Here is a 12,677-nt window from a genome sequence, read left to right as displayed (position 1 = left end):
GGGGTGAAGTTTTTAAATCTTTCTGTTTTAGCCCTAATGGAAAGGAGACGACAACTTCATTCAGATCTGATGTAACAGTGGTTTAATGGGTGCATGTTGTCTTTAAGAATCGTGTGTGTGTTTTGAAAAGGCATCTTTCGTAAACAAATAAAATAAATGAGCAGAAATGCCGTAATTATTGGTAGAGTATACGATTAATAAACAGAAGTACTTAGCAGAGTGGTACCATTTATCATGTATGCTATTTTCAAAACATTCGTGCTTAAAGCAAAACTAATTTTAAACATATGCTGTAAAGAGTAAAAAAAATGGTAAAAATATTTTTACATGTATATATTTTGTAATTTCGTTACAGTTGTAAGCAATTATTTCATAAAGTTAATTGAAGGGTTAATCCAGCTAATTTCATGTAGGATCTACATTATAAGAATTACATTTACATAAAGGCTTCAGTCTGTATTTCACTTCTGAAACTTTTTATAGTGCGTTACTGCTTAGCTAATGATTTTTATCTTTGAGATTACATGCATTGCAATAGTCCTATGTTGTCTTGATACCTTTACTACTTTGCAAAGTCCATAGAAACATTTCATCAACAGTCCGTACAAACATTACATCAACAATTCATCCAAACATTTCATCAACAGACACAAACTTTACATCAACAGTCCATACAAACATTATATCAATAGTTCATACAAACATTTCATCAACCGTTCATACAAACATTACATCAACAGTCTATCCAAACATTTCATCAACAGTCCATACAGACATTTCATCAACAGTCCATACAAACATTACATCAATAGTCCATAAAAACATTACATCAACAGTTCATCCAAACATTTCATCAACAGTCCATACAAACATTACATCAACAGTCCATACAGACATTTCATCAACAGCTCATCCAAACATTACATCAACAGTCCATACAAACATTACATCAACAGCTCATCTAAACATTTCATCAACAGCTCATCCAAACATTACATCAACAGCTCATCCAAACATTTCATCAACAGTCCATACAAACATTTCATCAACAGCTCATCCAAACATTACATCAACAGCTCATCCAAACATTTCATCAACAGTCCATACAAACATTTCATCAACAGTCCATACAAACATTACATCAACAGTCCATACAGACATTTCATCAACAGCTCATCCAAACATTACATCAACAGTCCATACAAACATTTCATCAACAGTCCATACAAACATTACATCAACAGTCCATACAAACATTTCATCAACAGCTCATCCAAACATTACATCAACAGCTCATCCAAACATTTCATCAACAGCTCATCCAAACATTACATCAACAGCTCATCCAAACATTTCATCAACAGTCCATACAAACATTTCATCAACAGTCCATACAAACATTACATCAACAGTCCATACAAACATTTCATCAACAGTCCATACAGACATTTCATCCACAGCTCATCCAAACATTACATCAACAGTCCATCCAAACATTACATCAACAGTCCATACAAACATTACATCAACAGCTCATCCAAACATTTCATCAACAGCTCATCCAAACATTACATCAACAGTCCATACAAACATTACATCAACAGTCCATACAAACATTTCATCAACAGTCCATACAAACATTTCATCAACAGCTCATCCAAACATTACATCAACAGCTCATCCAAACATTTCATCAACAGTCCATACAAACATTTCATCAACAGTCCATACAAACATTACATCAACAGTCCATACAAACATTTCATCAACAGTCCATACAGACATTTCATCCACAGCTCATCCAAACATTACATCAACAGTCCATCCAAACATTACATCAACAGTCCATACAAACATTACATCAACAGCTCATCCAAACATTTCATCAACAGCTCATCCAAACATTACATCAACAGTCCATACAAACATTACATCAACAGTCCATACAAACATTTCATCAACAGTCCATACAAACATTTCATCAACAGCTCATCCAAACATTACATCAACAGCTCATCCAAACATTTCATCAACAGCTCATCCAAACATTACATCAACAGCTCATCCAAACATTTCATCAACAGTCCATACAAACATTTCATCAACAGTCCATACAAACATTACATCAACAGTCCATACAAACATTTCATCAACAGTCCATACAGACATTTCATCCACAGCTCATCCAAACATTACATCAACAGTCCATCCAAACATTACATCAACAGTCCATACAAACATTACATCAACAGCTCATCCAAACATTTCATCAACAGCTCATCCAAACATTACATCAACAGTCCATACAAACATTACATCAACAGTCCATACAAACATTTCATCAACAGTCCATACAGACATTTCATCAACAGCTCATCCAAACATTACATCAACAGCTCATCCAAGCATTTCATTAACAGTCCATACAAACATTTCATCAACAGTCCATCCAAACATTTCATCAACAGTTCATACAGATATTACATCAACAGCTCATCCAAACGTTACATCAACAGTCCATCCAAACATTTCATCATGGATCCATACAAACAAACAAAACAAACAACAGTGAGCACGAAATAAAAATCTTCCTTTGTAAATATTTTAATCAAAAACAAAAGTGGAAGTACAATATGGCACACTAGTTAGAGACAATACACACATGATGTTACAAATTGCTGCCCAACTTCAGTACACAACAGCATAAAAGTATGAAGCAAGATAGAACACAACCTGCTGCTGTATTAAACTAAATAACAAAAACATTATCTTTTGGTGAGAAAACTTACTGTAATCTTTTTTGTCTTCATAGTTCTGTGATATATGTATATTGATGACCTAGTCATCGATATTTCTTTTCATGCAATGACATATTCTTAAGACCTTAATGCAGCATTTTTCTAACAGTGGCACTCACTGGGAGTCTCAACATGCTGACAAGGTGTTATTTTTTTAATGCTATATTAGAAATATTAAATCAACATTACTAATCAATTTTAAAAAAAATGTTAAAATACACAGACAATTTATTAGAGACAAAAACTATCCAATACTTAGGAGCACTAGTGAGGCTTGGTGGCTGCATTGTAAAGAGCTTGGCTTTCAAACAGGGGGTCACAGGTTTGAATCCTGGTGAAGACCGGGATTTTTACTTTTGGGTGCCTCTGAGTCCACCTAGTTCTAATGGGTACCTGACATTAGTTGGGGGAAAACTAGAGACGGTTGGTTGTTGTGCTGTCCACATGATTCCCTTGATAACTGTGGGCAAAGAAACAGATGACCTTTACATCCTCTACCCCATAGATCACAAGGTCTGAAAGGGGAACTTTACTTTACTTATGAGCAACAATGTGAGGAAAAGATGACAATGTCATATTACCCTGATCTTCAAGCAGGACGGCAGATGAATGACACTGGTAGGGGTTTGAACCCCAGGATGATTGAGCTTAGTAATCAAATGTGCAAATCAAACTTTAAAAATATAAAACTTTTAGCAAGCATAAATTCTAAAATATATATATATATATATGTAAAAAAAAAAAGCTTTCTTGAGTAATGCCTTTCCTTAGATTTACTAAATAACAAGCAATAAACAAACCAGATTTAAAAAGTACTAACTAAAATAACATTGATGGCCATAGAAATATTGACCAAAAACCCAACCAGAAAACATAATGCTCTGGCAGGCTGTGGTACAGCGCCCAGGTAAACAAATGTGTGGAGAAATCGGCTGATGGTGAAAATTCTAAAATGAAGAATCGCAATGCCTTGGCTTGGCCCTATGGCTACGTACAACAGACCAAGCAACACAAAAGGCAGGACATTTTCCAGATCATTCAAGTGACATCTATTTGTGAAAAAAAAAGGAAGATAATATTTTAAATATGAGCAGTAGCATTTTCAGAAGAGAATATTTATGAAGTGTCAACATAGGTTGTTGTTTTATAAATGAGAACAGCTATAATTTAATATAAATGGAGTTAAAATTTAACAAAGCAATTAAACATTTTTTGTTAATTCTGTAAAACATTGAGTTGTGATGGTGTGGGTTGAGAAGAAGTAGAATTATTGCTTGGAGGGGAAATCCCCCTTCTATTAGAAAACATGGCATTGTAAAAACAATCAATTGTGGGTAACATAGTTGTTTGGTAAATTTGTTTGGTTTCAGGAGCATGTTTTTATGGGAATCTGTTTTTTTAAGTTTTAACCGAAATGTTCACTATCCAAGGTATTCACTTGCCAAGGTTCTACTGTACAATGTTTGTCTATGTAATAACAATGTAATGTTTATCTATATTTATTAGCATTTGTAAGTAATAACTGCACAATGCTTGAAGTCAGAGTTATGATATTTACCTTCTAATTCTCTCGACGTAAGGATGAGTTGAAATTTTGACATCTATTTTACCACCTAACGATTTTGCATCTTCTTCATTGATAAAAACCTGTGTGAACAGAAGTAAAAATGTAAAAACATATATTCATATTTGTCTTGTTAGAAGTATTTTAAAAATAAGAAAAAGCTGGTATTTGTCTTATTTACAAGTATTTATGTATAGTAATTGTGAGTCTCATGTCCTAACAGATAGGGCCTATAAACTATGGATTTACTTCTCGATAAATAATTAAATTGTATAATAAATTATTATTATCTAACTAGATTCACAGTGATATTACTATGCCTAATTATTTTATTAATCTAATTAATCCAATTTAAGTTTTATTTTACCACCTGCTTAATTTCTTCGTGGATCCACATTCCGCTAGAAATGGGAACAGAAAAGTTCTAGATCTAGAACCATGACAATGTGACAGCTTCTCATCAAGTGGGACTAACATATTAATTCATTAATCTAATTCATAAAGTCTACATATATTTTAAAAAAAAAGGTTCATTGTATACTGGTAGCAATAATATATATTGTTTCATTGCTTAGTACACTCTGGTCTACATTTTGTTTATGAACAATGCTGGGAAAATATCTGTAGGAGTTAGCTATGCTATTTAAGGTGCTTGCTGAAATATATTTAAAGTTCAAATCTAATTTTGTGAGTTATAGCATTCATTACAAATGAAACTCAAGTCTGGCAGCTTTTCATTTTACACCAGGCAGCCAAAATATTTACAATTGTTTTCTGATTTAATGTGATATAAAGATATATAAAATGGTTTTCATTTTTAAAGAAACAATTTTTACTTTTATACGGTGGAATTGGCTTCATTCAAAGTGGAAGGGAAAAGGGGGTGATCCCGAATTATAAGACTTCAACAAGGGAAATAAAATGAGAGGGATATCCTATAAAGTTATTTCCCTTTTTAGTAGTTTTCCACTGAGGGTATTTCTATTTTATATTTGAGGTTTATATTTCCACTTCAAAGGATTTTAAAGAAAAGAAATTGACAGCATCATTATCTTTAAAACTTAGAGAATACTGCAATGTCTGCTGGTCATGTGGTATGCGCTCTGAACTGTAGTTCAGTAGTTCGAACCCCGCCTGCTGACACCCCCAGCCACCCTGAAGAGGTTTGGACTAGGATGTAATTATCTTCTGAAGGAACATTCTAAACATGTTATACACTTTACCAAGTAAAAGAGCTTTGGTGGTAAGTGATTTAGTTAGTACAGTGATTTCAATACTAAAAATGTTTGGTTACAAAGGAAGAAATGGATAGACAACAGTCTGCATGTGATGAATACAAAGGAAGAAATGGATAGACAACAGACTGCATGTTATGAATACAAAGGAAGAAATGAATAGACAACAGTCTGCATGTGATGAATACAAAGGAAGAAATGGATAGACAACAGTCTGTATAGAATCGACACAAAGACATAAAATTTTAAAACCCATTCAGTTTTACTTCAGTGTTTTATGTATTATTGCTACTTTATTTGTCTTATGACTGTAGGCTAAGTATCTAAGTTTAGTGATTTGACTCTAGTCTAGGTTACTAGATGTTATGGCACAATTATGAATTTGTCATGAAAAGTTATTTGTTTCATAGATAAGGAAAAAGTTTTGCTTAGAGACTGATGTGACTACTAAAAACAAGATTTAGGAAGTGTAGTGAAAAGTAGACAGAAGACTTTAGGCAGCTCTAGAGTCTTAAGTTTCTGAAGTAGATATTTAGATAATACGTCATTAGATGGTCCCTTCACTATGTATTAAACTTTTTGTTTATCAGCGTCCTTTCACCTGTGCTAATTGGTTTGCTTATGAGTGTTACCTCCGTTTAGACTTATCTACACAAGACACAGTGTGGAAAGCTAATCTAGATCTTATTAAGATCACTGAGTGTGTGATGATAATTTCCATTTTAACATCTAGATCTATTTTCTAGACTGAAATATAGATTTTCTAGATCTAATTACCTTTCGTTTCATTCTATGAATACTGGTAAAAATACTCATCAAACATGTCTTCAGTAATACTAAAGCAGCATAACCAATAAATGTACGAAATACCGGATTATCCAATGTCAAAGTTGCTGTAACCATCTTCAAGTCTTTTTGGATTTTCTGAAATGAGAGGCAAATTTGATTGATCTAGATTAGATCATACTATATATATAATCATAGGCTATTTCATATACTATAGATCTAGAATTATAATCTTAATTATACTTATACAGACTATATATATAGTCACTATAGAGTAACAGACTCAAATTTATTAATAAGTACATCATATTAAGTTGTTCATTGTAGGCCTACTTAAGATCTGGTACTTTTGTTACTATTGAGTAGGCCTATTGTATTTATAGGCCTACATAAATAATTACAATAGTGTCTTAATCTAGAAAGATAGAAATTCTATTATTATATAGATCTAGATACTCAATCTGATCCGATCTATATTATATTATCTAGATTTAGATACTAGGTCTATATAACTATACTATAGTAGACTATAGTGATAAAGACTAAAGGCCGGTATAGGCGAATACCGTAGCGAAATTCTATAATATAATATATATATATATAGATCTAATAGTATAGGATTCCAGGATTATTGGCCTACTTTCTAGACAACAAAATTGCTGTTTGGTTATTAATTGTGTCACGGTCTAGAGTCTGCGCGCTGGAATATGACATTTGGTTGTCTCAATCATGACATTGACATATCTTATCGACTTATGTAATACACTTCAAAAAAGAAGATGATATTACGTCCTACGCGTCATGCATATCATCTAGTCATGCATGTTAACTAATGACATATGAATTTATAAATTCTGCCAAGTCACTGGTTTTCTTGGCTAGCTCGGGCAACCCATTCCATGCTCTAATAGCACTAGGCCTAAGGGAAGAAGGAGCCTATAGGCCTAAGGGAAGAAGGAGCCTATAGGCCTAAGGGAAGAAGGAGCCTATAGGCCTAAGGGAAGAAGGAGCCTATAGGCCTAAGGGAAGAAGGAGCCTATAGGCCTAAGGGAAGAAGGAGCCTATAGTATAGGCTATAGCTACAGCCCTACTGCTATCCCCCGACGTCATGCGGGAGGTTTGGACTAGCGTAGGTCACTAATCACTAGAGTCCTAGACTAATAGTTCTACTGTACTAGGCCTAGGCTAAGTTCTAGACTATTATATATAGACTACAGTCTATATTTTATAATTTATTATTCTACTATTGTCTATTCTATTCTACTAGGAAGTAGATTACCTTCACTCTAGCCTAGTCTAAGTCTAGTCTGAAGAAACATCCGAAACTTATTATATAATTATTATAGACTAGTCACTATAAATCATTATAATGTCACTATATTATAGACCTAAAACATTTTTCAATTTATTTTTTATACAATTGTATGTTAGATCTATATTCCAACTTAAAATAGATCTAGATCTCTTATAACCTACGTGTTCTTTAAGAAGCGTACCTATAACTATAGACTTTAGATCTACTATTATATTATAACTGTTAAAGTTACCGTTAATGATCTTTGCCCTGTGTATAGGTAAAGGGAAAGAGAACACCTTTTGAACTTTGACATGCTCAAAGACTCGTAAACATCCGTAATGTACACAGAAAACCATATACATGTACGAAACTATAAAGGAACAGAAGCTTTTATCAGCTGAAGAGATACAAAAGACAACACAAACTAGGCTTTTACATAAATCTGTCCGATGATGTTGGATATTGGGGGAGAAAATATCTATAAGTGAGCATGCACTGGTGTTAATATGCTTTGCAAATCGGGAAAAGGCGGTGGGACTCAAATGTCTGGATGTAACAGAAAGACACACACAGAAAGAGGAATGTTAATCTATAGGCATTATGTGCATGGATTGTTGGTCTCGTGCTTATGTATTCTTGCCTGAAATGTACATATTTTTTTTTCAATCTGGAAACGGGTGTTCATTATTGCCACTGCCAGGAAAACCAATGACTTGTCAGAATTTAAGTCATTGATTATCATGTATGACCAGATTGACATAGGAACACATGTAGGACGTTATCGTCTTTTTTTTTTTTTGAAGTAACGTCTAGGCCCCCAATATTTCATGAGATAGGCCTATCAGTAATAAGAAGATCTATGGTACCGCTAGGTCGTGTACTATTCAAATGAATAGTGACAGGTTTAGTTTCGTCATTTTGAATGTCTGTAATGTTTCCACGTCTAATACTGAGTCGCACTTTTTTAGAAGACCTGAAATCCGTGAGCTCCATGTGGGAAGAGCAGTGGCGGACTGGGCGTCAAAATCGGCCCGGGCGTTTCTGTACAATCCGGCCCACAAAAGTTGTATCATATGATGGGCCTACCTGTCCTCAAAATCATAACTGGGGGAGTTCGCAGCGCTCCCCCAGTGCGGGGCGAAGCCGAGCACTATTTCTGGTATTGAAAGCCAACAAAATGCATATTCTGAGGTAGGCCTATCTACAGTGCATTATCTTGCTATTAAAAAGTTTTATTTCAAAAACCTAATGTGCTATTCTTACTGACTTAGACCCTCTCGCGCCGTTCGGCACATTTTCAGGCAAGCTGTTTCCTCAACTCTTATTTTGCGTAATTCATTTTGTCGGAAAACATGTCCCGCAAAACCTCATGCGACGCTCTGTCACAACCTTACTAAGGATTCCTGACTCCCAGTTCGGCATATGATTTCTTTGATTTAGACCCAATCTCTATGACTGACTCCTAAAATCTGTCTTAGCCATCTTTGTTGAGACACATTTAATGATTTTCAATTTCGGCAGAAGACTATTCACACTTTATTAATGGAGCCCAAGCCACTGGTAGAAATTTGTAACCTTTCTTGACTACGCTCTTGGAATTACATGCCTGTATTTCGCTTTAGATTTTATATCGAAAAGGAAAGTTTTTTCGTCAAATCATCTGTTGAGGGGTTTTAAACTAAAAAATCTTTTTTTTTTGTTTTGTTTTGAATTCAAACATCTGGAGGAGGGGGATTTAAACTCAAAACCCCTTTGGCTACGCTCATAGATTTTATAGTGTGTAATTTGCTTTTTTTATATTGAAGAGGTACTTTTTAGCTTCAAATCCCAACTGGAAAAAGGGGGGGACGGGGGTTAAACTCAAAACCTCTTTGCCTACGCTCATAGAATTTTGAGTGTGTAATTTGCTTTTTTTTATATTGAAGATGGGGTTTATCGTAAATTTTGGAGGGGGTTTTAAAATCAAAATCTTCCTCAACTGTGCTGTTGGAATTTGGGGATTGTTGTTTGCATTTTTTTGGTTTTGTTTTATAGAAGAGGGGGATTTAACTGAAAAAACCTCTGGTAGGGGGTTTAAAATTCAAAACCCCATGTAGGAGGTTTTAAACTCAAAGCCCCCTGGTAGAGGCATTTGTATCTCAAAACCCCCTGATAGGGGTTTTTAAAATCTCAAAACCCCCTGGTAGGGGGATTTAAACTCAAAACCCCCTGGTAGAGGGTTTTTAACTCAAAACTGCCTCGGCTGTGCTGTGGTAAGTGATAATTTTGTATTGAAATCTCACCTAAAATAAACAAAATGAAAGCAAAAATCAGTCACTTTATTCATTTCGGGGGGGGGGGGGGGGGTTGAACCCCAAGAACCCACCCCCTGGCTACGCCCATGATACATACAGTGAACTCTATATCTTTATAAGAAATATAGGCCTTATAGGCCCTATTGCTTTTTAGTCGCTAAGTATGTATATGCCCTAAAAGAATGAAGCATATTAGTAGCACTGTCTACGAATGAAGGCTCTTACATAATTTCGGAAAATGTGTTAAATTAAAATAGTATTATACTGTAGACAGTGTAGAGTCTGTGAAAGATTTATTTTTAAACCCGAAGCTCAGAGGGTCTTTTTATAAGAGGATATTATAAAACCTTTAACAATTTGATGTGTGACATAGTAGCATTGATGCGGCCATTTTGGTGGCCCCCACCGGCCCATTTGGGTACCAGCCCACCGGGCATTTGCCCAAATGCCAATATAGCCAGTCCGCCCCTGGGGAGGAGGCTGTGCAAGTGCGCTATGTCAATCTCTGGAGAGAGAGAGAGAGAAAGCCTGCCGCCCAATGCGCATAGTTACAGTTGAATGTATACGACTGATCTAGAGGGTTATTTTAGGATAAGTGATGGTAGGTCTGACGGTCTGACTGTCGTGTCTGTTTGTTTTACATGTTTCGGATGTTCCTTCAGAGTTGAAGATAATTACTTCCTAGTCCAAACCTCCCGCAGGACGACGGGGGATGGGAGCGGGCAGGGTTTGAACCCGGGACCATCGATAAATCTGAACGACAGTCCAGCGCGCAAACCGCACGACCAGGCAGCCATCCTTCATGTTGTGTTCATCCTTAGTGCTGTAAAGTTTTGTGAGCGCCTAAATACCACAAGAAGTGGGAGATTTAAAGGCGTCGCGAGTATATTTATCAGCTAGAGGAAGACTAAGTTGTTTGTTTTTTAAATAAAAAAATATTCTTGGCTCTAGTGAGAGTAGCATGTTAATTATTATATCTTATCTTATACTCACAGACATTCCTTCTTAACAGAAAATAGTTACGTCCTACGAGTGTCAATCCAGTCGTGGATATCAATGGACCTCATTCACCAATCGTAAAAAAACAACATTTAGCCACGGGATTCTCTATCTCTTCTATACAAATTACGTAATCCATAAAGGCTGTCACGTGATACGTTTTTTTTTCATTGTTTTTTTCAATAGGATCACGTGGCTAAATGTTGTTTGTTTACGGTTGGTGAATGAGGTCAATTATGAGACTTAAAACTACCGAGTCGTTGGTTTCCTAGCCTCATTACATGAGTTCTTTTTCTTTTTTTTTTTTCCTTCTCTAGAAAGTTTGTTCCTTTTTAGTTTTTCACTTGCGACAAAGATTTATCTAGGAAAGCTTGGGGAAAGGTTAACAGACATACAGGTGTGCTGTGTGTGTGTGTACTGTCTGCTGTCTGACCTCAGTGAACTCAGTAAACTATTCACAACAGAATAACTGGCTACACTAATAGAGTCAGGGCCGGATTTAATGGTGGGCAGTCGGGGCTACAGCCCAGAGGTATCCACGAGAAAGAGCCCCCCCCCCCCTCAGTAGAGACAAATCCGTGTTTTTTTCGCATATTTACCGACAATACTTTAAATCGTACAGTTGGGCAGACTGATTAAAAAGTGTCCGCTTATTAAGTGTTCTTAGTATTGACTACATTGCGCAAACCCTAAAAATTTTCATTTTTACTTACTAAAATATGCATATTAAAGAAATTTTTTTTTAACGGAGGAAAATTAATTTTAATTAAAAGTAGGCATATTTTTTTTTTCTTTTAAAATATGGCATGCTTTTAGATATTAGTATTTTCAGTGCTTTTTTTTTTTTTGTAAATAAAAATTAGGTGCCGGTACTCAGTGATGGATTGCCTAACTTTTAACTACTAATAAATTAAAAATAAACGTTAAAATACAAGAATAGTAATAATTTTTTCCCCACATTGAAAAAGGTGCCTCTACGCTGTACCGGTGCGTACAGTCACAAAAAAAGCTCTGAGTATTTTTATTGATAAGTGAATTTCTATTTAAGCTTTCGAAAACTCTGAAAAAGTGTAAGGGCCTACAAAAACAATTTTCCGCGGGGCTTCCACATACTTAAATCCGGCCCTGAATAGAGTTATTAATAAAATGATGTGTTAGAGCGACGGCTTGTTCATAGTTGAATGATGGTTGCCTGGTCGTGCGGTTTGCGCGCTGGACTGTCGTTCAGATTTATCGATGGTCCTGGGTTCAAACCCTGCCCGCTCCCATCCCCCATCGTCCTTCGGGAGGTTTAGACTATGAAGTAATTATCTTCAACTCTGAAGGAACATCCGAAACATGTAAAACATTTTATGTGTTAAGAGCTTGTACATAGGATCTATATAAAGGGTTGTAGTTAATTCATAAAGTGAGTTGCTGTTTCTTTCTTAACAATGAGTTGAGTTTCTTCCTCCGAGTCATTGTGTAGTGAGTGGCTGAAAGAAACAACTTCAAGACAAAACTATTACAGTAACCACGACGTATGATGATGTCAGTCAGAACAGTGATGTTTTCTGTAAAGTCGTCATCATCTTCACGGTGTCCAAGAATGCGCAGGAATTTTCTAAAGTATTGAGAAATATGTCAGTGATTTTTCATTTCTTTCCGTTAGATAAGGGAAGTTCTTGAAAAAAAAAAATTAAAATAATTTTGTTTGTTCATGAT

The 12,677-nt window shown here is 35.4% G+C and overlaps 2 protein-coding genes across 6 annotated transcripts; one reads left to right on the top strand and one right to left on the bottom strand.

Annotated features, from left to right (window-relative positions):
• Window positions 1–166: 166 nt before the first annotated feature.
• LOC129928168 (uncharacterized) lies at window positions 167–2,820 on the top strand. The gene is made up of 3 exons (XM_056041182.1): window positions 167–171; window positions 837–2,515; window positions 2,813–2,820. The coding sequence occupies exons 1-3, from the start codon at window positions 167–169 to the stop codon at window positions 2,818–2,820; spliced, it is 1,692 nt and encodes a 563-aa protein (XP_055897157.1).
• Window positions 2,577–10,988, bottom strand: LOC106063946 (microsomal glutathione S-transferase 1-like). 5 transcript variants are annotated; one of them, XM_056041864.1, is made up of 4 exons: window positions 10,968–10,988; window positions 6,375–6,521; window positions 4,357–4,445; window positions 2,577–3,847 (listed from the first exon to the last, which is right to left on the bottom strand). In XM_056041864.1, the coding sequence occupies exons 1-4, from the start codon at window positions 10,971–10,973 to the stop codon at window positions 3,604–3,606; spliced, it is 486 nt and encodes a 161-aa protein (XP_055897839.1). In that variant the 5' UTR covers window positions 10,974–10,988; the 3' UTR covers window positions 2,577–3,603. The 5 variants fall into 5 exon arrangements, with proteins under 5 accessions (XP_055897839.1, XP_055897837.1, XP_055897840.1 ...); XM_056041862.1 differs by lacking the exon at window positions 10,968–10,988 and adding an exon at window positions 7,931–8,082; XM_056041865.1 differs by lacking the exon at window positions 10,968–10,988 and adding an exon at window positions 7,860–7,963.
• Between the last annotated feature and the right edge of the window lie 1,689 nt (window positions 10,989–12,677).

This window comes from Biomphalaria glabrata, chromosome 9 (assembly GCF_947242115.1).
Source record: "Biomphalaria glabrata chromosome 9, xgBioGlab47.1, whole genome shotgun sequence".
Classification (NCBI taxonomy): Eukaryota; Metazoa; Mollusca; class Gastropoda; family Planorbidae; genus Biomphalaria; species Biomphalaria glabrata.
The sequence above is the reverse complement of the archived record's forward strand: the minus strand, read 5'-3'. Positions and strand labels throughout refer to the sequence as shown.

Coding starts and splice junctions, on each gene's coding strand:
- LOC106063946 (XM_056041862.1), bottom strand. CDS start 7,993: ATGTCAAAGTTCAAAAGGTGTTCTCTTTCCCTTTACCTATACACAGGG. Junction 6,522..7,930: donor CAGGGCAAAGATCATTAACG/GTAACTTTAACA, acceptor CTCTCATTTCAG/AAAATCCAAAAAGACTTGAA. Junction 4,446..6,374: donor TTCATAGAATGAAACGAAAG/GTAATTAGATCT, acceptor CTGTTCACACAG/GTTTTTATCAATGAAGAAGA.